This window comes from Salvelinus alpinus, chromosome 5 (assembly GCF_045679555.1).
Source record: "Salvelinus alpinus chromosome 5, SLU_Salpinus.1, whole genome shotgun sequence".
In the NCBI taxonomy this organism is placed as follows: Eukaryota; Metazoa; Chordata; class Actinopteri; order Salmoniformes; family Salmonidae; genus Salvelinus; species Salvelinus alpinus.
The window spans coordinates 34764279-34789614 of NC_092090.1; the positions used below are offsets into that span (position 1 = coordinate 34764279).

General features: G+C 43.9%; 1 protein-coding gene across 6 annotated transcripts in view; it reads right to left on the reverse strand.

Moving 5' to 3' along the window:
• Nucleotides 1-25336, reverse strand: part of LOC139575984 (SH2 domain-containing adapter protein F-like) — a 123077-nt gene that overhangs the window by 88976 nt on the left and 8765 nt on the right. For all 6 annotated transcript variants that reach the window (XM_071401524.1, XM_071401523.1, XM_071401525.1 and 3 more), the window contains exon 2: nucleotides 10063-10204. In XM_071401524.1, the coding sequence (XP_071257625.1) occupies nucleotides 10063-10204 (142 nt within the window). The remainder of the gene's footprint in view (nucleotides 1-10062; nucleotides 10205-25336) is intronic.

Consider the following 25336-nt stretch of genomic DNA (forward strand, 5'->3'; position numbering starts at 1 on the left):
ATCGACCAAAAGAAGATTACAACATAGAAAGGATACATTGCCCAAGAATCTGATGGAAGAACAGCTCAAAGTAAGCAATATTTAATATGATAAATCGTTGTTCTGTCGAAATATTTTAAACGCATATTTCGCCATTTTGTTTGTTATCGCGTCACTTGGCGAACCCTGTATTGAAAAGTAAGGATAATTTTAAAAATGTAAGTCAGCGGTTGCATTAAGAACTAATTTGTCTTTCGATTCCTGTCAACCCTGTATTTTTTAGTCAAGTATATGATTAGCTTTCAATTAAACTAGATCACTCTGATAGATGACGTCAGACATATTGAGGCTTGATTTCCTAGTATTTTTATTGTGTAACCACGGTTTTGTATGGCTAAATATGCACCTTTTCGAACAAACTGTATATGTATGTTGTAAAATGATGTTACAGGAGTGTCATCGGAAGAATTCTGAGAAGGTTAGTGAAAAAATTAATATATTTTGGCGGAGATTACGTTATAGCGCTCTTTGGATGGAATCGATGCTCTGGTAACGTTTTCACATGTGGTATGCTAACTTATCGATTTATTGTGTTTTCGCTGAAAAACGCTTAGAAAATCTGAAATATTGTCTGAAATCACAAGAACTGGGTCTTTCCATTGCTATGCTTTGTCTATTTTTATGAAATGTTTTATGATGAGTAAATTGGTCATACACGTTGCTCTATCTAGTAATTCTAGTCGATTTGTGATGGTCGGTGCAATTGTAAACTGTGATTTCTACCTGAAATATGCACTTTTTTCTAACAACACCTATCCTATACCATAAATATGTTATCAGACTGTCATCTGATGAGTTTTTTTCTTGGTTTGTGGCTATCAATATCTTAGATTAGCCGAATTGGTGATAGCACCTGAAGTAGTAAGAAACTGATGGGGTTAGAAAAGTGGTGTATTTTGCTAACGTGTTTAGCTAATAGATTTACATATTTTGTCTTCCCTGTAAAACATTTTAAAAATCTGAAATGGTGGCTTTATTCACAAGATCTGTATCTTTCATCTGGTGTCTTGGACTTGTGATTTAATGATATTTAGATGCTACTATTTACTTGTGAAGCTATGCTAGCTATGCTAATCAGTGTGGGGGGGGTGGGGGGTGCTACCGGATCCGGGTTTCTGAGGCAGTAGAGGTTCTTATGGCTGCAGTGCAGTATTGAGTAGCTTGGATGAAAGGTGCACAGAGGTGCCCAGAGTAAACGGCCTGCTCCTCAGTCATAGTTGCTAATATATGCATATTATTATTAGTATTGGATAGAAAACACTCTGCACTTTCTTAAACTGTTTGAATTATGTCTGTGAGTATAACAGAACTCATATGGCAGGCAAAAACCTGTGAAAAAATCCAAACAGGAAGTGGAAATTCTGAGGCTGGTGGATTTTCAACCAAGCTCCCATTGAAATCCCAGCGAGATATGGATGAGTTTTCACTTCCTACGGCTTCCACTAGATGTCAACAGTCTGTAGAAATTTGTCTGATGACTCTACTGTGAAGGGGGGCCGGATGAGAGGAGAATTAGTCACCACTGCCATGAGGTGACCATGCTTTCACCATGCGCGTTCACATGAGGGGGACCTCCGTTCCACCGCTCATCTGAAGTCAATGTAATTCTCCGGTTGGAACGTTATTCAAGATGTTAACAACATTCTAAAGATTGATTCAATACATCGTTTGACATGTTTCTACTGACTGTTACGGAACTTTTGGACATTTCGTCACGTTTTAGTGAACGCGCTTTGTGACTTTGGAATTGTTTACCAAACGCGCTAACCAAAGTAGCTAATTGGACATAAATAACGGACATTATCGAACAAATTAAGCATTTATTGTGGACCTGGGATTCCTGGGAGTGCATTCTGATGAAGATCAAAGGGAATATTTATCATGTAATTTCTGGTTTCTGTTGACTCCAACATGGCGGCTAATTTGACTATAGTTCTGAGCGCCGTCTCAGATTATTGCATGGTTTGCTTTTTCCGTAAAGTTTTTTTGAAATCTGACACAGCGGTTGCATAAAGGAGAGGTATATCTATAATTCCATGTGTATAACTTGTATTATCATCTACATTTATGATGAGTATTTCTGTTGATCATGCAGCCTTAGAATGTATTAAAATCAAAATATATAGCCCCACGTTTGTATCACAACAATTCTTTTGTTAACCGCTCAACATAGAATAGCCGCACGTGCGCACTCCCTCATAAATCGTTTGGAGAAAATATCCTTTCTATTTTGATTCAGCTATGAACTAGTGTAGCCCACAGCCATATGGCATAGCTAGATCAGGGCCTAACATAAGGACAACTCATAGTATGCTATTCTGTTCTTCTGAAATAGACTACATTTTCTTCATATCATGTTTCTTTAGACCTTTCTAAAATAAATAATGGATTTATTGTGATGGTGTAGGCTATATTACATGGATTTATTAGACTTTTTAAAATGTAGATGTTCCTAAGGTCTGTATCAGTGGCTTGGACGCTATGCGTGGAAGCCAGGAGATGCTACACGTGTTTATGTTAATTAACAATCAATTACCGTGAGAGCAGCAGTTATTTGCTTGACAATCACAGCCCTAGTCCAAACCAACAAATCCACTCTAGGCAACATTACAGGACTTGCCGTTTGAACACATGCAGGTGTAGATGGAACTTGTGGAAATCCTAGATGTCGCTGTTGAAGGATTGATCATTGGCTCAAGTTGCTTGTGGAATGTATAAAAATTAAATCAGGATCTAATCCACAGAACCTGACAGAAACCTACACCCTTCATTACCAAGAGACTACCACTATAATGTCATCTCTCCAACTATGGCATCAGGATTCAACGTAAATGCCATGGTGGATATTAAAATGAGTGGACGGCCGTGTATAAAATCATAGAACAGCACATTGAGCCAGCGACAGTAAGTGAGTGGGTGGAGCTGGGGGGTTAACGGCTTGCCTGCCAGCGCGAGACCTCTCATCTCATCAATAAATCGTCAGTCCTTCTGCCTCGACGTCGCTCTGCACCCCACCTCCCGCCTCCCACGCTTCCTGTTCCCTGGCCTTACTAAATTACCCCTAAGCACCAAGGCCACAGAACGGTAGACTACACAGACACAGCAGCAGTAACCCTTTCTACACCACAGGTCTAGTCTGAAAGGAAGAGAGAAAGCCTTGTATTTGTGACTGCTGTGTACTTTAAGTACCAGGGCCTCTGTACCGGCAAGACAATTATCCTGACAAGCTCTCAACATTTTGCATGACACACATCAAAAGACCGCAATGTCAAACTCTGGAGGAGAGGATCATGACAAAATAACACCATGAAATCAGAAAACAAGGACACACTCAAATCCCCATTTCCATACAATCAGAACACATCGTGCAAAGCTGAGAAAATCCCCCTTTCAAGAGTTTAGCACTGTCTGTACATGTCCAGGATATACCTCAAGTTTCAGCTTGGAGCAAAACCAGCTTACGGGCCAAGAAATGTGCCGACGCATGTACTACTAGCCTAGCTCTCATAGCCCTGAGTCAGTTTCCCCCCATATGAAAAAGCTATTGGAAACCACTCTGCATAGCACTCTTCCTTTCTCTCCCCTGTAAGTGGTCCAATAAATAAAGCCACAGGTAGGGATGTACTGTGAGGAAACACCCAGCAATGTGCAGGTATCCCAGTCTGACATATCGCCATGCCAGCAATATCTCTGGCTGTAAAACAGTGCCCTCCTCCTCCATAGAGCTGAGTGGGTAGTAGTGAGCCACGCCATTGTGTGGGTGTGTAGTGAGTAATTGGATTAATAACCCACAGTAGGAACCACAACACATCTGGTTGGCATGGGACGCTCTTGTGCCAGCATTAGGAAACTTTTCCCAGCAGCACTGAGTGAGTGATTGAGCATGTTCCAGATGGAGATTTATGAGCAGTAGGTGAAAGCAGGTGCCAGCTAGGATGGTGGAAAAAGCCAACGTTTCTGCTGCATTCACAATGTCCACTAGATAACTAGGTGGGTATGACTGGGAAGTGAGGATGAAAACTATACGGAAAGACACACCATACAGTGAGGTTGCTTTGGTTGACACAGAGTGTCGTAAATTCACCACAGAGACTCAAACTTTTTCACACCTGAGGGAACAGTTCTGTCATGTTCCTCAGGCCTGGGGGCTCGGTTTCCCCTCACCTGAGGTGATGTGCTTTGGCCCTGTAGCAGCCCAGGGTTCAGGGTGGTGGTGGGTACTGGTCACGTCTGCCTGTGTTTGCTCATCACAGCCCAGTCATGCCTGTTGTTTGCACAATGCCTCCCACACACTGTGGGAAAAATCTCATATGACTGACGGATTGGGCTGGGAAGGATGGGCCCCTGTGTGTGATGGTTGGGGGTGTTGTGTGTGTGTGAGAGTGTGTCTGCCCACACACTCAGGGAGTGTCACGTCTATTACTGGAGGCATTGAGAAATGGCCTGAAGAGTACAGCCCTGCAGTATAGACCCAGCCTTCTCTGTCTGCATGGCCCTGACTGCAAGTCTCAACAAATACAACAATGTAACAGAGAGGAAAGGAGAGAGGAAAAGAGAGAGGAAGGGAGTGGAAGAGAGAGAATCCGCAATTCCATCTTCCGGCTGCCCCATCTGTAATTAGCTGGTGCTGGGGTACGTGAAGAATGGCCCAGCTGACAGCTTAGAACGCCTGTGTGTGTGTGTGTGACTGTGGGGTCTGCTGCACGGCTTGCCCATCCACTCACACCCGAGCACACACACGAGCACACAGGCCCAACATAAATAAGCGTGGCTGAACAGCCAGGAAACACCAGCACATTCCTACCAGTCAACGTCTCAGAGAGCCACACACTGCAAACACACGCCTCTGCAGACGCAACACACTGCAAACACACACAGAGACAATGTGATACACAGTATCTCTGCAGACTTCCGCAGGCCCTGCTGTAAGCCAAGCCAGTAAAAACAGAGAGGAGATTGTGGCTCAGGCTTTACAGGTTAGTAAGCCGTGACAAGCACCTCCAGCAGGTTCATAAATCAGATGGGGAGACTCCAGGGAGAGGGCTGGATTACACCTTACACACACACAGTCAGCGTAACAGTTAGAAAAATGTCTGTGTAATAACCAACTCTTTACCAAGGCCGCACATCATACATTTCACACGGTGTGTGTGTTGCGCAAGTCAAACATAAGGATTATGGCATTACAAATCCAGGAACTACTATTTCTTATTAGCCCACTTCAAAATTAGTCATCACCATTTTACCCACAAACTAAAGACAATCTACTAAAACAAGGACTGTAATAATGTACACTCACTCCTACAGTGGTTATAACAAACAATCACTTGAGGCAAACAAATGACTTTGCTCAGTGTTTTAGGCTACGCAATTATCAATCTGATTCCTAAATGCTAAACATCAACAACTCATGAGGCCATTAAAATGAACACATTCTTTTGTTCTCGCCGTCTGTTGAAGACCATAGAGGTTAACACTACTTATCCTGCAGCAGAAATACAGCCATTTAAAATAATAGGCCTGACAAAGGGAGCCAGAGAGAGAGAGAGAGTGCGCATATGAAGAAAATGTTTCAATGAAAGCAGAGTTAAGTTAGCAATACAATGTAAAGGGCTTAGAGTTAACTGCAGACACACAGAGCACAGAAACCAGGGCACAAGCTAGCATCAGAGGTGGCATGGAAACATTCAAACCACCACACGCTCATGGCTGCCATGGTCTTCCTGGTGCGACAGTTTCCTGTCATCTTGTGGTTATAAGAAGGTACCGAAAAAAAACATTCAGAACAGTCTAGTGTTGGGCAAACACGCCGTAACAAACACACACTAGCATCTCAAAGCGAGGAAGACTTTAACAGGTATAGTTGGAGATGGCAGAGTTTGTCAGTGCAGGGAATGATGAATCCGATGGTGAACTCAATGAGGCATATGAAAGCCGTTCTTGAACGGGTGAGAATGGATGTACACATGAAGACCAGAACTGCAGAAAACAACCAGGTGATGTCTACCACCCCAGGGAGAAGACGACTGTACAGACTGGCTGCTTTGTTTCAATATCACCCTGCGTCTCCTCTACAGAGACTCTTCAGAGACTAGCTACATCAACAGGACCAAAGTAAAAGACCAGTTACAGGTTGAGAGAGATGGTCTTCAGACAGAGCTCCCTGTACTGGAGCTGAACAAGCCTGGGATGGAGGCGTTTTAAATCCAGTTTGTACTACATCTCTACTGAGAAGAGAAACTGGGAGGAGAGCAGACAGGACTGTGAGGAGAGGAGCTGAGCTGGTGGTCATAAAACAGCAGAGAGGAACAGGTATTTGTCAACGGATTCTGGGAAGTCTGGATTGGTCTGACGGACAGAGATGAAGAGGGGGTCTGGAATTGGGTGGATGGCACATCGCTTACCACTGGGTACTGGGCAAGTCGACAGCCTAATAGTCATCTAAGACTGCGCTGAGCAATGGCCATGTCCTTCTTCTGTAGAAAAAGCTGGCATGATGCACCATGCAGCGAAGTGCATTTCTGGTCCTGTGAGAAATCGACGTAACTAAAACTTGAAACCCAACTAAAGTTAAACTCAGGTCAACTACTCTCGACCAGGACGTCATTAACGAAGACATCAGTGCTAGTGCTTAATTACACAAATTAATAATACAAATGAATTGTGCTTAAACATGCTCTGTCGTGTTCATTTACGGTAATGTTTATGTTCTCCTTTTGTAGTAATTGTTTGTCAAAACTGTCATTTTCAAGTTGAATGAATAAAATGTACAACTCAGATGTATCTCAGACAATAAAAGTTTCTTTAAAAGTTTGTTCCTGTGAGTCTGTGTGCCTGTGAGTGTGTCTGGTGTGTGAAGAGACTCCGGGTTTGAGTGGCACAGACAAATTCAATCTATGGAGAAACCTGAGACTGCAGAGAGGCTGGTGTCGACAAGCAGAGACAGGAGGGGGAGAGCAATCAACCAATACTAATAGAAATGAATCTGATTTATCAATGATCCAGTGTCTCTAATGTGTATTAGATACACATTTTATATGAAACTACGATTCACACGCCTCTGAAGGTTTAAACATTAGTCGCTTTTATGTGAAGAAAAGCCCAATGCTCGTCACGTATGCTCCCTCTCCGGCCTCTAGGTCACCAGGCTGCTCGTTAGGGCGCACACCTGTCACCAGCGTTACACGCATAATGACACTCAACTGGACTCCATCATCTCCTTGATTACCTGCCCTTTATATGTCACTCCCTTTGGTTTCTTCCCCAGTCGTCATTGTTTCTGTTTCATGTCGGGGCGCTGTTTGTGTTTCTTGTTTTGTTCATTTATTTATTAAATGTATTCACTCTCTGAGCTTGCTTCCTGACACTCAGCGTACATCGTTACAGCTCTTCAACAGTCTATAGAAATGTGGTCGGTGTGAATTAAAAACGTGCTCTGACAGAAAATCATAAATAGGAGAACTCCAGTTGTTGTTTTGGCTATTTCAGCCAATCGATGCACATCAGTGAAGTCCATTACCAGTGGACTGAGCCTGTACAGCATCACAGATACAACAGCTTCTCCTTAGCTAGCATTCAGATCAGAGCTGGGAGATGACAGAGAGAAAGTCAGGCTCTGCTGTTGTTAACAATGCAGAGGTTCACACTGCCAGGGAAAACCTATTTCAGTCTGGACACACACAGAGAGACACAGAGAGAGACAATTTCTGACCAGGCCTCACTCCAGTAAATCCCTCCACTGCCATACTTTAGAGGTCTGGGCAGTGGCTCGTCTCCCTCTCCCTCTCTCGCCACAGAATTGTAGAACTGTAGCCTGACAAATATGCTCAACACTGCCAGTGCCAGAGCCTTGGCAGGACATTGGTCAATCAGGGGGAACACAATAATTACACTGTCACAGTATAGAATACAAGGAATGGGGCCAATACAGCCATCCAGTGTGTGTGTGTGTGTGTGTGTGTGTGTGTGTGTGTGTGTGTGTGTGAGAATCAAAGTGTACTATTTGACACTTGCTTGATGAAACAATCAGCGTGAATCTGTCCTTCAGTGCTCTGCTAGTTTACTGTGGTCGTCAACAGGATGGCAGAAGTGGGCTGAATAAATCCACTGAACAGCACCATTTCAAATGCTCCCTGACAGCTCAGTCAACACAACAGCAAAACTAGAATTGGCAATCAATAGAATAAACTACAAGGAATATGCCCGAGTCTCTGAACACAGCAGAAATAGACATGACCGTCAGTAAAACTATATGATCCTTACAGACAGGGAGCTTTATTACTCAAGTGATACTTTCTCATGATGAATGAGAAAATATAAAATGGTGGACTAGTAAAATGTACATTGAAAGGATCTCCAATCTTATGCAGATCTAATGATGTACACAGACATGCGTTATACACCGAGGATATTCATACAGATATTTACTGATGTAAAGTTTATTCACGCTGCGTTATTACGTCTTACTATGTGATTGCTCGCAATCCACATTCCTATCAACCTTGCTGTTTGGCAATAAAAGGTTTCTGATTCAAATGCAACAAAAAAAGGAATTTATAGCTGAACCCTGTCAGGGTTATGACCCTGTTTTATTATGGTCCTCTAAGCGTCATCCACATGGGTAGGAAAGACCATAAATCAGACGTCTCTGGTCACATTAAACCTTAATATTCAGCAGTGAGAGAAAAGGCCAGTGCTCTAGCTTGTCGTCAAGGTATGGATCAGAAGAGAAGAGTGATGGCGACAGTAAAGCCATTACACTGTGGAGAGAGGGCGGCTGAGGGGAGGGGGATGAAGATGGAAGCCAACATGAGAGAGGTCAGGACCTTCTAATCTCTTATAGAATAAAATAAACGCCCCGTCTTCTGAGCCTTGACATCCCTAATGGAACATACCACAGGTGACTGGTCCAAAGTTCATTTAGTGAGGGAATATGCTAACCGCAAGATTCTCCTTTAAATATCTTGGAATTCTGTGCTTGTTTTCTATATTCTTTGTTGATGTTGTTCTGTCTTCGCACACTGCATAATTACGTTCATTTTGACAAAGTTGTGGTGAGTAGGGTTTTTGCTGAATCCTAGCATTAGCAGACTATTGTTGTCTCAAATCCATGTCTTCCTTTACAGCAGTACGGTTGTCACCAAACATGACTAGCTCAAAGAATAAATGAAATCTAAAGGTCTGTCTTTCTGAAGATGTATTTAACTGGGGAGGTTGTTTTCACATTACCTATCTGCTAGTAAAATGTATTCTCTGTCTATTTAAAGAGCAAAACAACTGCTTTCAATTTTATTTCTGATACCCGGCTCTCCACAGAGATCATTTGTGGTCTACCGCATCCGTCATGTAGCACGCCATGTGGCCATCTGACCAAGTTAATTAGTGGCAAGCCAACAAACATAAGGTCAAGTGACATAAGGTCAAGTGACATACTAATTAATTGTCAACAAAGAAGCAGCTTCCATATGCAGACATAATGAAGGCTAAGATGCATTACTAGACATAACCTGTTATTCCACAGAGAGGCTGAGGTTGAATGGGAGGCTAATCCAAGATATCAGACAGTTGACCAACAAATAAGGTCTGGCAGTAGTCATAAAAACACCACACTAAACCCAACCAGAGAGGTGAGTTAGCGTGAGTTAGTAAGAGGTAGCATTGCTTTGCTCTGCCTTGCATATTACCTCAGAGAGGGACGCCTCTGCCCTCGGGCTCAGCTGGCTCTGGCTGACAGCACCCGGTTAGAGCCCCCACCCAGGGTTACGGGAAAATTTAGGGTAGACTGGGATCTCTGACGGGCAGGAAGTCGATCCAATTACAAAGCCACAAGTCCTCAACGGCTGACCAGACGGATGCAGGAATCCCATCACCCAAACGTCTGGAAAGACGAATGAAGGTGGCAACTGATAACTGACGAAATTGTATGCACTCACTACGGACAAGAGCGTCTGCTAAATGACTAAAATGTCAAATGTAATGTGCCGAGGTTTGAAGAGCCCAGGGGAGAACAGAGTATTGATCTACCTGCCATCATCTTCTGGGCCTCATAGGGCTCCATGTAGCCATCGTTCTCTGTGCTGGCCTGGGTCACCTTCTCCGTGGTGGCCTGGGTCCCCCCGTCCTGCTCCGCATCAAACGGGTCTGCATAGTCATCCAGGATAATGAGCTGGGGGGTAGGGAGAGAGAGAGAGCGAGAGAGAGAGGGAGGGAATGAGAGTAGGTGAGAAAAGATTAGAATACATTTTACTGCTCTGTTTAAAACCACAACACATTCCGGAACCCAGGGAGTTACATTGCAGAGGCAGGAGACGAGGAGAAAATGTAACTGGAACCTTAGGAGAGGAGGTGACAGTATTAGTGATAGTACCAGTCTGGGCTCTGCAGGAACATGTGATCTCCACACGTCACAACACCCAGACAGAAAAGAAAAAGAAAGACATAAATAACAGCATCTTTCTCCGTGTGCCTCAGTTCCACCATCTCCTCTTTAGACTTCATGCTCCCTGCTACGTCTAATTATACCGTGGTACTCTGACAGTGCCTGCTTTTCAAAGAGCGGGGAGAAAAAGAGGACAGCCCACAACTGGTAAACTGTCTTAAAGAGAAACAATTCTGCAGATTTACAGGGATTTGGCAGCGAGCCATGGCTAATTGCAGTCTTGCTCTCTTTACTAAGAATGTTTTGCAGAAGCTGACAATTAAGTGGACATCCTGTCCTGAGCCCCAGAAATACAGCCAACTCTTAGGGTATCAAATTGACCGTCCACACACAGTCTCAGCATCTCTGGCCAGGGCAATACAGAATTCTCTTCCAGATAAAGTAAATATTTCAAGTTCTCTTCCTTCTGCCATGTTGGACAGGGACTCCAAAGAGAAAAGCTGACTAGAGGGGGTTTGGACTGGCTACTACCAGTACCAGGAGGTGAACATACATGGGCTATCTTCAGTTGGGACTCTAGAGAATCAATAGTGGTGCCAGTCTGTTCACCCAGCGGGCAGACAGACGGACTGGAGGAGTGTGGGGGGGGGTCCAAAATCTGGGAAACAACTCAATGGAGACCTACAACACACACACACACACAAAATGTGCAGACAAGCATACTGTACACTGACAAGCACACACAGGACACATTCGCACAGACAATCACACACATGCAGTGAAGTACACACACGCAGACACACACACACAGGAAAGGAGTCGATTGGCACTACACCCCATGAGTCATACTTTAGCAGGAAGGGGTTTGGTGTCATCCTACATAAGCTCTTCAGTCATCTAGTGGACAGAGCTGGGCAATCCTAGGGTGAACTGGAATAATGCATGCCATGGCTGTACCGCCAACCAACCAACTGTCCTTAAAAACAACCACAGCCCTTCCTCCACACCCTTCTCAGAAATACAGCCCACAGGGGAGGACACCTGCCAAGCCTCCCAGGCGGGGACTTTAAGGGGGAACCGAGGAATCCAGTACAGTACGATCCATATCTAAAGCATTTCCCCAACTCCAGGCTTTCACACCACCTGGGAAAGCACCGTCCTTCTCCTTCTGATCCAGTTTTGATTTCACTGAACAAGACACGATATACAAAACTGAAACCTTTCAAAGTGCATAGCAGTAAAGAGTGAAAAGTTCACCTTGGATGATGCGAATGCTGCGTAGGGTAAGAGGAGTGGATGATTTTACAGGAGGAAGGTGGCATATACAGTCGTGGCCAAAAGTTGAGAATGACACAAATATACATTTTCACAAAGTCTGCTGCCTCAGTTTGTAATGGCAATTTGCATATACTCCAGAATGCTATGAAGAGTGATCAGATGAAGTGCAATTAATTGCAAAGTCCCTCTTCGCCATGCAAATGAACCGAATCCCAAAAAAACATTTCCACTGCATTTCAGCCCTGCCACAAAAGGACCAGCTGACATGTCAGTGATTCTCTCGTTAACACAGGTGTGAGTGTTGACGAGGACACGGCTGGAGATCACTCTCATGCTGATTGAGTTTGAATAACACACTGGAAGCTTCAAAAGGAGGGTGGTGCTTGGAATCATTGTTCTTCCTTTGTCAACCATGGTTACCAGCAAGGAAACACATGCCGTCATCATTGCTTTGCACAAAAAGGGCTTCACAGGCAAGAATATTTCTGCCAGTAAGATTGCACCTAAATCAACCATTTATCGGATCATCAAGAACTGCAAGGAGAGCGGTTCAATTGTTGTGAAGAAGGCTTCAGGGCGCCCAAGAAAGTCCAGCAAGCGCCAGGACCATCTCCTAAATTTGATTCAGCTGCGGGATCGGGGCACCACCAGTACAGAGCTTGCTCAGGAATGACAGCAGGCAGGTGTGAGTGCATTTGCACGCACAGTGAGGCGAAGACTTTGAGGATGGCCTGGTGTAAAGAAGGGCAGCAAAGAAGCCACTTCTCTCCAGGAAAAACATCAGGGACAGACTGATATTCTGCAAAAGGTACAGGGATTGGACTGCTGAGGACTGGGGTAAAGTCATTTTCTCTGATGAATCCCCTTTCCGATTGTTTGGGGCATCCGGAAAAAAGCTCGTCCGGAGAAGACAAGGTGAGGGCTACCATCAGTCCTGTGTCATGCCAGCAGTAAAGCATCCTGAGACCATTCATGTGTGGGGTTGCTTCTCAGCCAAGGGAGTGGGCTCACTCACAATTTTGCCTAAGAACACAGCCATGAATAAAGAATGGCACCAACACATCCTCCGAGAGCAACTTCTCCCAACCATCCAGGAACAGTTTGGTGACGAACAATGCCGTTTCCAGCATGATGGCACACCTTGCCATAAGGAAAAAGTGATAACTAAGTGGCTCGGGGAACAAAACATTGATATTTTGGGTCCATGGCCAGGAAACTCCCCAGACCTTAATCCCATTGAGAACTTGTGGTCAATCCTCAAGACGAGGGTGGACAAACAAAAACCCACAAATTCTAACAAATTCCAAGCATTGATTATGCAAGAATGGGCTGCCATCAGTCAGGATGTGGCCCAGAAGTTAATTGACAGCATGCCAGGGCGGATTGCAGAGGTCTTGAAAAAGAAGGGTCAACACTGCAAATATCGACTCTTTTGCATCAACTTCATGTAATTGTCAATAAAAGCCTTTGACACTTATGAAATGCTTGTAATTATACTTCAGTACTCCATAGTAACATCTGACAAAAATATCCAAAGACACTGAAGCAGCAAACTTTGTGGAAATTAATATTTGTGTCATTTTCAAAACTTTTGGCCACGACTGTATATGCTCCAACAGATCATCTACACAAAAATTGTTAGATTAGTCACTAGACAGGTTTTGTTTTTAATGACCCTTATATGTGCTTCATACTGGCTACCGTGTATTATACACCGATGGCCTGCCTCCTGCTTTTCCATCCGTTTTCGGGACATAACATAAGTAGGACTAGTTTGCCACAGCGTAATTATGGGTTCCTCCTCTGTTTTTCTTCTGTGATATTAAAAGAGGAAATGCATCCAATGCAAACACTCTTTTGGCTTGTTTTTCTACCAGAAATATAATACATCTCCCGCACAACTTTAATTAAATTCAGCCAGTCAGGTTACAGATGTTCCTGTCCCTGACACTGAAGTATTCAACAGTTACAAATGGCATGTTTCCCCTCACATGGAGTATCTTTATCCACTTCACACGATATATCACCTTGGGTATGTGTCCATCTGGAAACAGTAGCACAGCCCAAACCAGATACTAAGTAATCTTGACCAAAACAGAGAGTGTACTTACAGCCAGCCCAGAGCACTGGCAACCCAGTCTGACTGAACACATTCCATGTGGGAGAGAGCAAGAGAGAGAACCTCAGTGCATTAACCTGCAGCAGTGTATGCCAGGAGCCGTCTGTGTGTCCACGTGGTAAACACAGCAGAGAAAGCCTGGTTTAGTAATTAAGGGAAACTATGCCTTATGACTGGCATGCCTTCAACCCCATACTTACTATACCTCAGTGTATATGGAAGTAGGAGATATTCAACGACTCGTGTCAGTGCCCTCCTCAGAGAGGGCACGATACCTGACAGTAGGACAGTTCTACCGTACGTCCTCATTCTACACCTTCCCCTTGTTAGTGTACTGCCACAAAGCTGTAGCTAGCTTAACGATGGATGGCTGCTGTGACCACAGACATTATATTGGATTGGGTGGTCCTGTCATCAAACAGCAGGGACCAAAAAAGATTTATGTATTAAACGAAGTGGAAAAGAACATTGCAATCAAGCCAGACATACTGTATATTTAGCCCTGTGACGGGTCTTGTTCGCTCAATCATTTTTCACAGTCAGCCAATGAAAGCTCTTTTTAGCACCTGGTAATGTTGCTGCTGCTGAGGGAGAGAGGAGAGCCATTCTGCTTGTCCTCTGGAGCCTGAAGCTAAGGTTGATACTGAGGCTGGTTCTGGATGGCAGCTTCCTGCCTCCCACCACCTCTCCTTATCACTTAGTACTAGCTACCCCCCAGATTTTCATATTTTCTTTTTTTTAAATTCCAGAGATTTTAATTTATGTGTCGACAGCGATTTCTCTGCCTAAGATACCAAGAAACAGTCTTAAAAATGTACAAATGGAATGGAATGGACAAACTACATTCCATTTGACATTTCTCCACATCAATCTAACAGTTCCATATCGGGTTCCATTGAGGGAAACAAGCAAACAACTCAGTGCAAATGAAAGTAAAAGTTGGCAGTTACCACACTACTTGGGTGTTGACTTTCCCCTGCCTTGGGCCACATCTAACACTAGTATTTGGGAGGAGGGGATCAATTAGTCTGAGTGTTTTGGGGAGTTACCCCTCCTCTGTGAAGGTCCTGCCACACTGCACTAATGCTACCCAGCTGGAGGAGTAGGGGCACATGGAGAGAGGGGAACGTCAGAGACGAGGCTCTGCCTGTCTGCTTCCCTACCTGCCTTCCTGGGGCCTCCCTGACCGCCTGCCTGCCTACCAGCTTCCCTGCCTGCCTCCCTGCCTCTCTGCCAGCCCGCCTCACTCCCTCCCTCCCTCCCTGCCTGGCGGCCTGCTTGCCTGGGGACCCACCATCTGTCTGCTGGCATGTCAGGGTGTGTCAGGACTACAGCCAAGCCACCACACTTGTCATGAAAGTCAAATTTACCCACAGTGAGTGCAATACTGCAGTGCTTCTATATAGAGTGCTATACTGTATGTGAGCTTTTCTAAGCAGAGATGTAAGCTGTGAGTAGCCTCACAAAGCAACCTTGTATGCTTATGACATCTCGCCCCCCGGAAGCAGTCAGGACATATCACTACACTGCAGCAGCACAGTGAGAACATACTTAAATGACTCCCAGCCTGGTGTCGTGCTGAGCTACCAGGTTCACCATGTCTTACACCTGCAGTTGCTTAGATAGCCAGGCAGCCATAGAGGCAGTCATAGTAGGAGAAATAGCCCCACACTGCTTAAAAATACATTGCAGCTCTCAAGGAATGAAGTCTATTTTGAATCAGTGTGAGCATTAGCTAAGGAGAGAGAGTGTAACAGGCACCTGCCACTTGGCATTCCACAGTTAGCACAGAGAGAGCTTCTGAGATTACAATTCAATTGGGCTGCAGTCCTCCATTAGAACTAGGAAAATACACAATCTTCCTTCTCCCACACCATCACATGCAGACCAAGTGGATCTAACAGGCAATTATCATATAGAGCATCTGGGGCCATAAAAGGGAGAACATTAAAGTCTTAGTTTGTGGTCATCGTATAGGATGATAGGGTTTTGGCAGTATGGTGCACCAATTTATAGCTTTCCCCCACGTCCAAACTATTTAGTTAAATATGCCATTCCGTCATTGACATCTCATAAGCAAAATCCAACTCCTCAAACTATAAACAAAAAAATAATAATAATACAAGTAAACTGCTGCTGGATGCACCAGATAGTCATGTGTGTGCACGCGTGCATGTCTAATATGACAGCCAGCCTCCCTGCCAGCCATCTGAGTAGCCACCTGAACGACTGGTGACAGTAATGTAATGTGGAGACGTTACACAGAAATGTGACAAATGTCACAGCTGGTCCAGAAAGGATGAGGGATGTCAGAGCTACTGGGGGCTGAAGCCTCCCCCACCTCTCCCCCTACCAGGCCACCACAAGAGTCAATGTGCTAGAGAAGGGGGGGGGGGGCAAGAGGAATGGAGGGAAAGGGGAAAAACAGGGACTGGCATTTGTGATTTATGTCTCCACGCCACAGGGGATTTGAGCCACTGATAACCTAATACAACTCAGGGCTTAGCTGCTCGATTGAATTAGGGCGTTTCAAAGGGCTCTGTTTTGCTGCCATGGCTCTTTTGTTCTTAAGTTTAAAAAAATATCAGAACTAATGAAAACCATCTTAGAGAGGGGGATAAGGAGGGGAGAGGAATAGGCTGCCCAGCATATGTTTACGCTGCTGTTTAGACAAATATTCATTTAAAAAAGGGAAATTGAACAACAGATAACATCACACTGCCTATTGCTGAATTCTGACTGCTCCAACTTATCTTCAACTAGAAATACAGGATACATGCACTCAGCTCAGTTCCAGTCATCTGAAGCTAACAGCTTGCCATCAAACATTGCCACAAGGCAATTTACTAAAGCAGAACCAATTGCAACCTCTGTTGTTGACACAATACAGCCACTATCAATAAGATACTTGTATGATTCACAGATGGGAGAGGAAATCTGGTTAGGACTCAATGGAACCCGATTGTGAAGCATGATTCCATCTGGGGTCTATATTCCTCTGAAAAGACTGTATAGATGGAGCTTTCCCACAATACAGCTCTGACGTTAATGAAACTTTATTACGACATCTCCTAAGAGACAGGGGTTGTTGGCCTGGGAATCAGCCTGTGGCTCTATGGGCCTCAACAAGGACGTTGCAACGCCAGCCCTGAATGCCTACTTAAGAACCAGGGAAGATAGCTGCTAGCTAATCAAATGATGTTTTCCATGAGCGCCCATTGTTTTCAATCAGTCACAAGCAATAGAAGCTAGAGCAACGCTAAGTGGAGGAGAGCACTTCTCATAAGTAAAGCGAAATCATGTTTGTCTTCTTGCAGCTGAATGAATTTGTCAGCTTTGCTTTTAGCCTTATTAAAGCCCTCTCAAAGTCAATGTTCCGAGGATAAAGCATGTTGCTTGATTAGGAAGGACTGAAAAAAAGAGACAAATATTAATGGCTAGGGAAGACCTGTAGAGAAACAATTTAGAGATAAAAGCACACTCAGCGTTCAAGACGCTATTCTGCTGTTCAGATTATAGATAATTAGTACATGTGGTGACACTGGGTACAAAAGAAAACATATTTAGACCTCAATTCTCCCCAACATCGCCCAAACATGCATTTCCCCAGTCATAGATGACTTGCTTTAAAGGGAGTGGGGATTTAGGAAAGATTGCAACACATGCTACTTCAACCAGCATGCTCCCTGTGACGAGGGGATCATTTCTAGCATCTCCCTTCTTTGCACTCCAATGTGTTCAGCCATCATTCTCACGTGTCTCTCCGTCTTTCCCCCAGTCAGACATCTGTGTTGTTCAAAGCACAGCTCACACTTTCCCATGTCTCCTTAAAGATTCAGACCACATAAAACGGGCTTCTTTAGATCTCTGGGCTGCTGCACATGTGGGGTGGCTTTTCACACGCCAGTCGGGAAAAGCCCGCTCTTTTGGCACATGGAGAAGTGGTTTAGTGCGTCATTGGTCATATACTTTGCATGGGAACACTTCCAAAACGCAACGACAGTGACACGGATACCCTGTAACACGGGTCAGTGTTACAGCGAGAAAAACATCAGAGCTGCATTATAAAATGGGAGAAAAGAGAACAGCACTAGACACTTCTCCTTGAGATAAGAGGAGGTACATCACACAGCTGTGTGCAGTGTACCCCTCCTACACTTGTGAGTGGGAACTAGGTTATGCAGCAGGCAGGGCTATTCAGGCCTCACAGGAGTCATGTTTTCCCACACCCACGAAGGAGAGCCACACTACAGTCACACCAACACAAGGTTTAAGGGAGCACTAAATCCTACTGATCATCTACGGAGGGATGATACGCTCATGATGATCACAGACCTAGCTTCTACTGAAGATCTGTACTCTCACGGCATGTCGTGCGGAGAAAAAAACAGGATTAAGAACAATGCATTCTACATTTGTGAGGATGTTTTACCACTGCCGCTGAAAGTTAGTGACAAAAGAATGTTACACTGCCAGTCTGCCACAATATCAGCTTTATGTATTTTCTCTTTATCCCTGAAGTGAGACTCAAGGTCGCAGGTCGTTTCTCTGGTCGTTTTTTGGATCCTCAAAAATGTTACGAGGGAGCTGCTGCACCAACTTGTTCTGTATTTGTTTGTTTTTTTAAAAGCACTTTCTTTTCTCATTCCAAGCTTCTAGAAACCCGAGTGACACAAAACATATTGCGTAATGCCGAGCCAAGAGGCACGCAGCACAGCAGAGCAGCAGGCTACTCACTGAGGCGGAGACTTTTCTTGATTTTTATAAACCATTTATTTCATTTGAGCTTACTGGGCCTGAACAGGTGCTTTTCTACTTCAAATGTAATATCACCTAACGTCAGGCCAGAAACCCAAGCACAATGCTCCACCATCCTCCTAGTCTCACAGGAATACCTGCTGTACTCTACCTTTTCCGTATGATCCCCTATTTTATTCCCTTTTTTAGCCGATCATCCCTTTCTATGAAAGAATGTCTCTTTTCGACTCTTTCAGTTCCCTGTCCACTCAAGTGGGACCAAGTCCCACCTTCTCTCCAGAGAGCCCTTATAGCATACTGAGGACCTCGGCTGGAGGGTGGCTGGCCCACATTCAGGCTCTCTTCATATTCAACAGATATTCAAGATTAACACTTGAGGATACGCTTGACAAAATCCAATTTCCTTTCTCTGCTCTCCTTCCCTCTGAAATAGATTTATGACTCTTTAAATTTAAGGAAGAGGGAGTAGTGGTTAAGTTGTGAGGAGGAATGGGCTTGTCGTTGGTCCACTAGATGCATAAAAGGCTGAGGCACACACACCTACAGTAGCTGTGTTTGGGAGAAACAGCCTTAGATAAAGTTTTATTTTTTATTTAACCTTTATTTAACCAGGTAGGCCAGTTGAGAACACGTTCGCATTTACAACTGAGTCCTGGCCAAGATAAAGCCAAGCAGTGCGACAAAAAACAACACAGAGTTACACGTGGGATAAACAAACGTACAGTCAATAACACAATAGAAAAATCTATATACAGTGTGTGCAAATGTAGTAAGATTAGGGAGGTAAGGCAATAAATAGGCCATAGTGGCAAAATAATTACAATTTAGCATTAACACTTGAGTGATAGATGTGCAGATGATGTGCAAGTAGAGATACTGGAGCAAAAATAAAGAGCAAAAATAAATAACAATATGGAGATAAGGTAGTTGGGTGGGCTATTTACAGATGTGCAGGTGCAGTGATCAGTGTGTGGTTTGCTATGCTAGAGAAAGAGAGAGGAGACAAAAATGACTACGAAAAGTAGGGCTTGACATAAAAACAACAATGTCAATCCAGTGAGTATGACCTTGATTTGGGTGTGTGATTTATAGACAGTAGGGAAAACAAAATGAGGCAGGCCCAGGAGCCAGCTGTACATAAACAAAGCAGGGAAGTTTGATGTGACGAGGATGACTTGATTGCGGTCGGAAGCGACGTGGCCTCAGATAGCCTTTGTGTGGTGAGCGTGTACACAGAACGCAGCATGTCAAACCCAACAGCTCCGAGACTGACAATAGAACTTGCAGGCAGGCAGGGTGGAGTCTTATGTCACCCTGCCATCGCTACGGGGCTTTCCACCTCCCATAGCAGGAGATGGAGAAGGAGTCTTTACACGGACTTCACTGCAGCCTGACCTGACTAGGAGGTCCCTAACAGAACATGACACCACAGCTTTGTATTGACACAGTACAATGTCACAATCACAAAGCCCTTGCCAGTTTGCTCAAGCTGCAACATGAGGAAATATTAACCCTGCCGGGTTATATTTTAACACAGATGTGAGAACAGAGTCAACATTCCCAGACTGTTTGAGAGTGTCGAGCTAGCGTAGACTTGCCCAGCCAAAAGGGAATGTCACCAAGTTGTAAACACTTCCCGTCAGGAAGGGAGCACTTCCTTAATCCTGGAGCAACCCTCTTGTTCCTTATTTTCCACCAAACAAAAGCAGACAGTCAGTGGCCTGGTTGCTTTACCTTTGGTCCAATCACTGCACCAAGCAATTTATATGGTGGCTGAACTATATTAGGCCTACACCTAGAGACAGAGTAATAAAACAGTGTTACATGTCATGCAGTAGTAACTATAGGATATTATGGAAGGGAAAACAGCAGGGCAAACTCTCGAACCATACACCGAACAAGATCTGTGTCCTACGAAGCCTAGGAGAGACATCAGTGCCCATCCAGTCTATAAGGAGAGGTTTGGCCAGTTCCCCAGTGGTGCCCGTGTCTATGGAGACCACGACCCCACTGGTAGACACACACACACACACACTCCAGCCTCAGCACCTGTCAGTGAGCACAGGTCATAGGTCAGCTCCACTGTCAAGGAAGGGCACAGACCTTAAAGAGCTCCACTCTACCTCCCGGATAGTAAATACAGAAACAGAGCAGCTTAACTCCCCTCTACACTATATCTAAAATACCATGGGATAATTCCTATGTTCTACACACAGAAAACCCAGCATAGGTCAGATATGGCCAACTACGTGGGGAGAGCAGCAGTGTTTGGTGTACTCAGAGTTGAGGTTAAGGGCCTTCCTACTGTTAGCTATCAGTGGGGCGGTTAAAAATACCAGTGCTTCACGCAGGCTTTCTGTACGTGCCATGGATGGCATGAAACATCAGGGCTCAATTTGTTTCCTTTTAATCCGTGTCTGATGATGTGCTCACCAACCAGGGCTTCCCTTACAGGCTCTACTACACTGTGTAATTAAACAAAACAGTGCCATGTGTCCACAGACAACTCTCCTGACTACAGTGGCCAATAACTGCCTGCATACAGGGCCGGGTATTATGTGACCTGTTGGGTTCCATACAGGTTGTACAGCTGAAAGCCTAGAGAAATACACAGTGGAACAGCTACAGTAACCCTCTTCAGGAAAAACAAAGATAAGGGAAATGTTTTAATGCCACTGTTTCCACATCTCAGGACTAGAATTGTACATGGGGGTTAATTCATTAAAACTTTGCCATCGTGTTAAATTGGTTAACAAGTAACCCCACCCCCCCCAAAAAAATTTTTGCAACAAAATGTTTTATTGCAACAGATAGGTGCAGTGAAATGTGTTGTTTTACAGGGTTAGCCACAGTAGAACGGAGCCCCTGGAACAAATTAGGGTTAAGTTCCTTGCTCAAGGGAACAGATTTTTCATCTGGTCAGTTTGGGTATTCGAACCAGCGACTGCTTGGTTACTGGCCCAACGCTCTAACCGCTAAAAGCAGGTGAAGACTCCTCTTAACCCATTGTAAACCTCTAGTCATACACCATATGCTACTCAGTATTTTGAGTATTAGGTATGCTATGCATCATTCAGCTTTCAATAATACTCAATGTCATTACAAAGTTGTATAAACCTCTATAAACAGTCCACTTCAATATCAATGCATAATCTCTTTCCTGACCAGATCAACATTTCACATCTGACTTTTGTCCTCATGTGATTCCTCCATGTCATCCTGTAGTGTAGTCATCTTCCCCATGCAGAATGACATCATCCTGGTGGGTTGAGGCAGGGTGTAAATAAAGTTAGCTTTGTTGGCCCAGCACCAGCAGAGGTTCCTTCCTCCTAAAGAGCTCTTCCAGGATTCCTGCCTGGGCCATAGGAATTTAGAACTAACTCACTGATCCCCTGTGCAACTGTTAAGGACAGAATATGATACACCCATAAAATACCACAGAATGGTATTGTTTGGAGAGAAAGAAAAAAAAATCACATGGCTGCCCAGTCCACCTGGAAATGCTTGATAATCTGTTGCTGGAAAACAATAGTGCCAGTTTCCAAGGCAGCGGCGATACCTTGAAGAGTTCAACAAATGGATGGCCCTCTTGGACACTTCAGAGAACAATAACATGATTGATAACTACCCAACAGTCCTCTAACTGGACTACAAAGAGATGCTGCGCCAAAGCAATCATCTTTGACCAGGCTCAGCTGTAATTATGGGGAAGTGTATCCATGGCAACCAACAACTTTAAAAAAAAATCTGTTATCATAATGTGGAAAGTATTCATAGTATCGCTATCTAGGCTCTACGGTAGGGATGCACGATATATCGGTGACCATAACGGAATTGGACGATATTAGCTAAAACTGCCAACATCGGTATGGGCCGATGTCTAGTTTAACACTGATGTGCAAAACCAATGTCAAAGCTGACGTGCATTCCTATATAACGTAGGTACATGACGTAATGACGACATGTAAAATTTTGCGCTACACATGCAACACAGCATTCCTAACCTAGCCCACAATGTCTGCTGTGTGGATCGAGCAGTCAACAAGTCGAGCAGTCATTTGAAAGAGTAAGAACATTTCAGCGAGACAACGCAAATGCGAAATCCATTAAAGCCAAGTTAATGGAATTCATTGCACTTGACAATCAACCTTTCTCTGAGCACCGGTATACACTACCAAGTAAGCTATTTCTCAGATGTTGCCCTACCGGAGTGATAAAGGAATGTATATGTTTAAATTAATGACTAAAGGATTACACCCTGAATTCATATAATTGTATGAAATGTGTTAGAGTAATACTTCCATAATGTGTGTGACTGGACCATTGTTTTACTATTTTGCAATATGAGCTGGGTAGAGCTGAGACATTCAAGGCCAACTGAACTGTCGACTTGTTAAAACTCTGAAAACTGACAACAGGAAAGAGGGCCCTTACAAAGCCCCTCTAATCTAGGGAGGAGAGGAACGGCTAGAAAGTGCCCACCTGGTAGAAAAGTGATAAACTGTGTGTGTGTGTGTGTGTGTGTGTGTGTGTGTGTGTGTGTGTGTGTGTGTGTGTGTGTGTGTGTGTGTGTGTAGGTGGGGGTGAGAGTTATAAAATGACTGTTTGCATTTTTTGACTTCAGAGTACTCTGAATAAAGAACTAACCTTTTGCAGAATTCTGAGACTGTCAAATTCTTCTATTAACCAGGGTCTTACAAACTTCTGGGAATTGGTCAAAGCTATAGTGATAGCTAAGTTCAACCATTGGGATACAAATTCTCGTGACACGGAGTTACACAGTAATAGCGTGACTGCTATTAGCTTCACGACATACATACAGTTGAAGTCGGAAATTTACATGCACTTAAGTTGGACTCATTAAACTCGTTTTTCAATCACTCCACAAAATTCTTGTTAACAAACTATAGTTTTGGCAAGTCGGTTAGGACATCTACTTTGTGCATGACACAAGTAATTTTTCCAACAATTGTTTACAGACAGATTATTTCATTTATAATTCACTGTATCACAATTCCAGTGGGTCAGAAGTTTACATACACTAAGTTGACTGTGCCTTTAAACAGCTTGGAAAATTCCAGAAAATAATGTCATGGCTTTAGAAGCTTCTGGTAGGCTAATTAACATAATTTGAGTCAATTGGAGGTGTACCTGTGGATGTATTTCAAGGTCTACCTTCAATCTCAGAGCCTCTTTGCTTGACATCATGGGAAAAATCAAAAGAAATCAGCCAAGACCTCAGAAACAAAATTGTAGACCTCCACAAGTCTGGTTCATCCTTGGGAGCAATTTCCATACGCCTGAAGGTACCACGGTCATCTGTACAAACAATAGTACACAAGTATAAACACCATGGGACCACGCAGCCGTCGTACCGCTCAGGAGGTGCGTTCTGTCTCCTAGAGATGAACGTACTTTGGTGCGAAAAGTGCAAATCAATCCCAGAACAACAGCAAAGGACCTTGTGAAGATGCTGGAGGAAACAGGTACAAAAGTATCTATATCCACAGTAAAACTTTCCAATATTGACATAACCTGAAAGGGTGCTCAGCAAGGAAGAAGCCTCTGCTCAAAAATCGCCATAAAAAAGCCAGACTACGGTTTGCAACTGCACATGGGGACAAAGATCATACTTTTTGGAGAAATATCCTCTGGTCTGATTAAACAAAAATGTAACTGTTTGGCCATAATGACCATCGTTATGTTTGGAGCATAAAGGGGAAGGCTTGCAAGCCGAAGAACACCATCCCAACCGTGAAGCACGGGAGTGGCAGCATCATGTTGTGGGGGTGCTTTTGCTGCAGGAGGGACTGGTGCACTTCACAAAATAGATGGCATCATGAGGTAGTAAAATTATGTGGATATATTGAAGCAACATCTCAAGACATCAGTCAGGAAGTTAAAGCTTGGTCGCAAATGGGTCTTCCAAATAGACAATGACCCCAAGCATACTTCCAAAGTTGTGGCAAAATGGCTTAAGGACAACAAAGTCAAGGTATTGGAGTGGCCATCACAAAGCCCTGACCTCAATCCTATAGAAAATGTGTGGGCAGAACTGAAAAAGCGTGTGCGAGCAAGGAGGCCTACAAACCTGACTCCGTTACACCAGCTCTCAGGAGGAATGGGCCAAAATTCACCCAACTTATTGTGGGAAGCTTGTGGAAGGTTACCCGAAACATTTGACCCAAGTTAAACCATTTAAAGGCAATGCTACCAAATACTAATTGAGTGTATGTAAACTTCTGACCACTGGGAATGTGATGAAAGAAATAAAAGCTGAAATAAATAACTTTCTCTACTATTATTCTGACATTTCAGATTCTTAAAATAAAGTGGTGACCCTAACTGACCTAAAAAATGTTTTTTTTTACTTTGATTAAATGTCAGGAATTGTGAAAGACAGAGTTTAAATGTATTTGGCTAAGGTATATATAAACTTCCGACTTCAACTGTACATACATACTATGGAACGTTGTTTGGGTCTTTCCATGTCAAAAAAGATACAGTAGCACTGTCAAAGCCGTACAAAAAAGTCTGCAAACAAGCAAACACCAGTCACGAACAATGTGTTTACGATACCGCGTTGATAATAAAGCATAATTTGTTCGACCACAACTTCTGAAGTAGCTAGCTTTAGCTTGGTACCTAGCTAGCACCAATACAACCAGCCTGAAAACAATGACCAGTAAAAACTGCAGTCATTTTCACTATTCTTTGCAATGATTTAGGATTCCTTGTGAGTAAGTATAATCTAGGTTGCCACT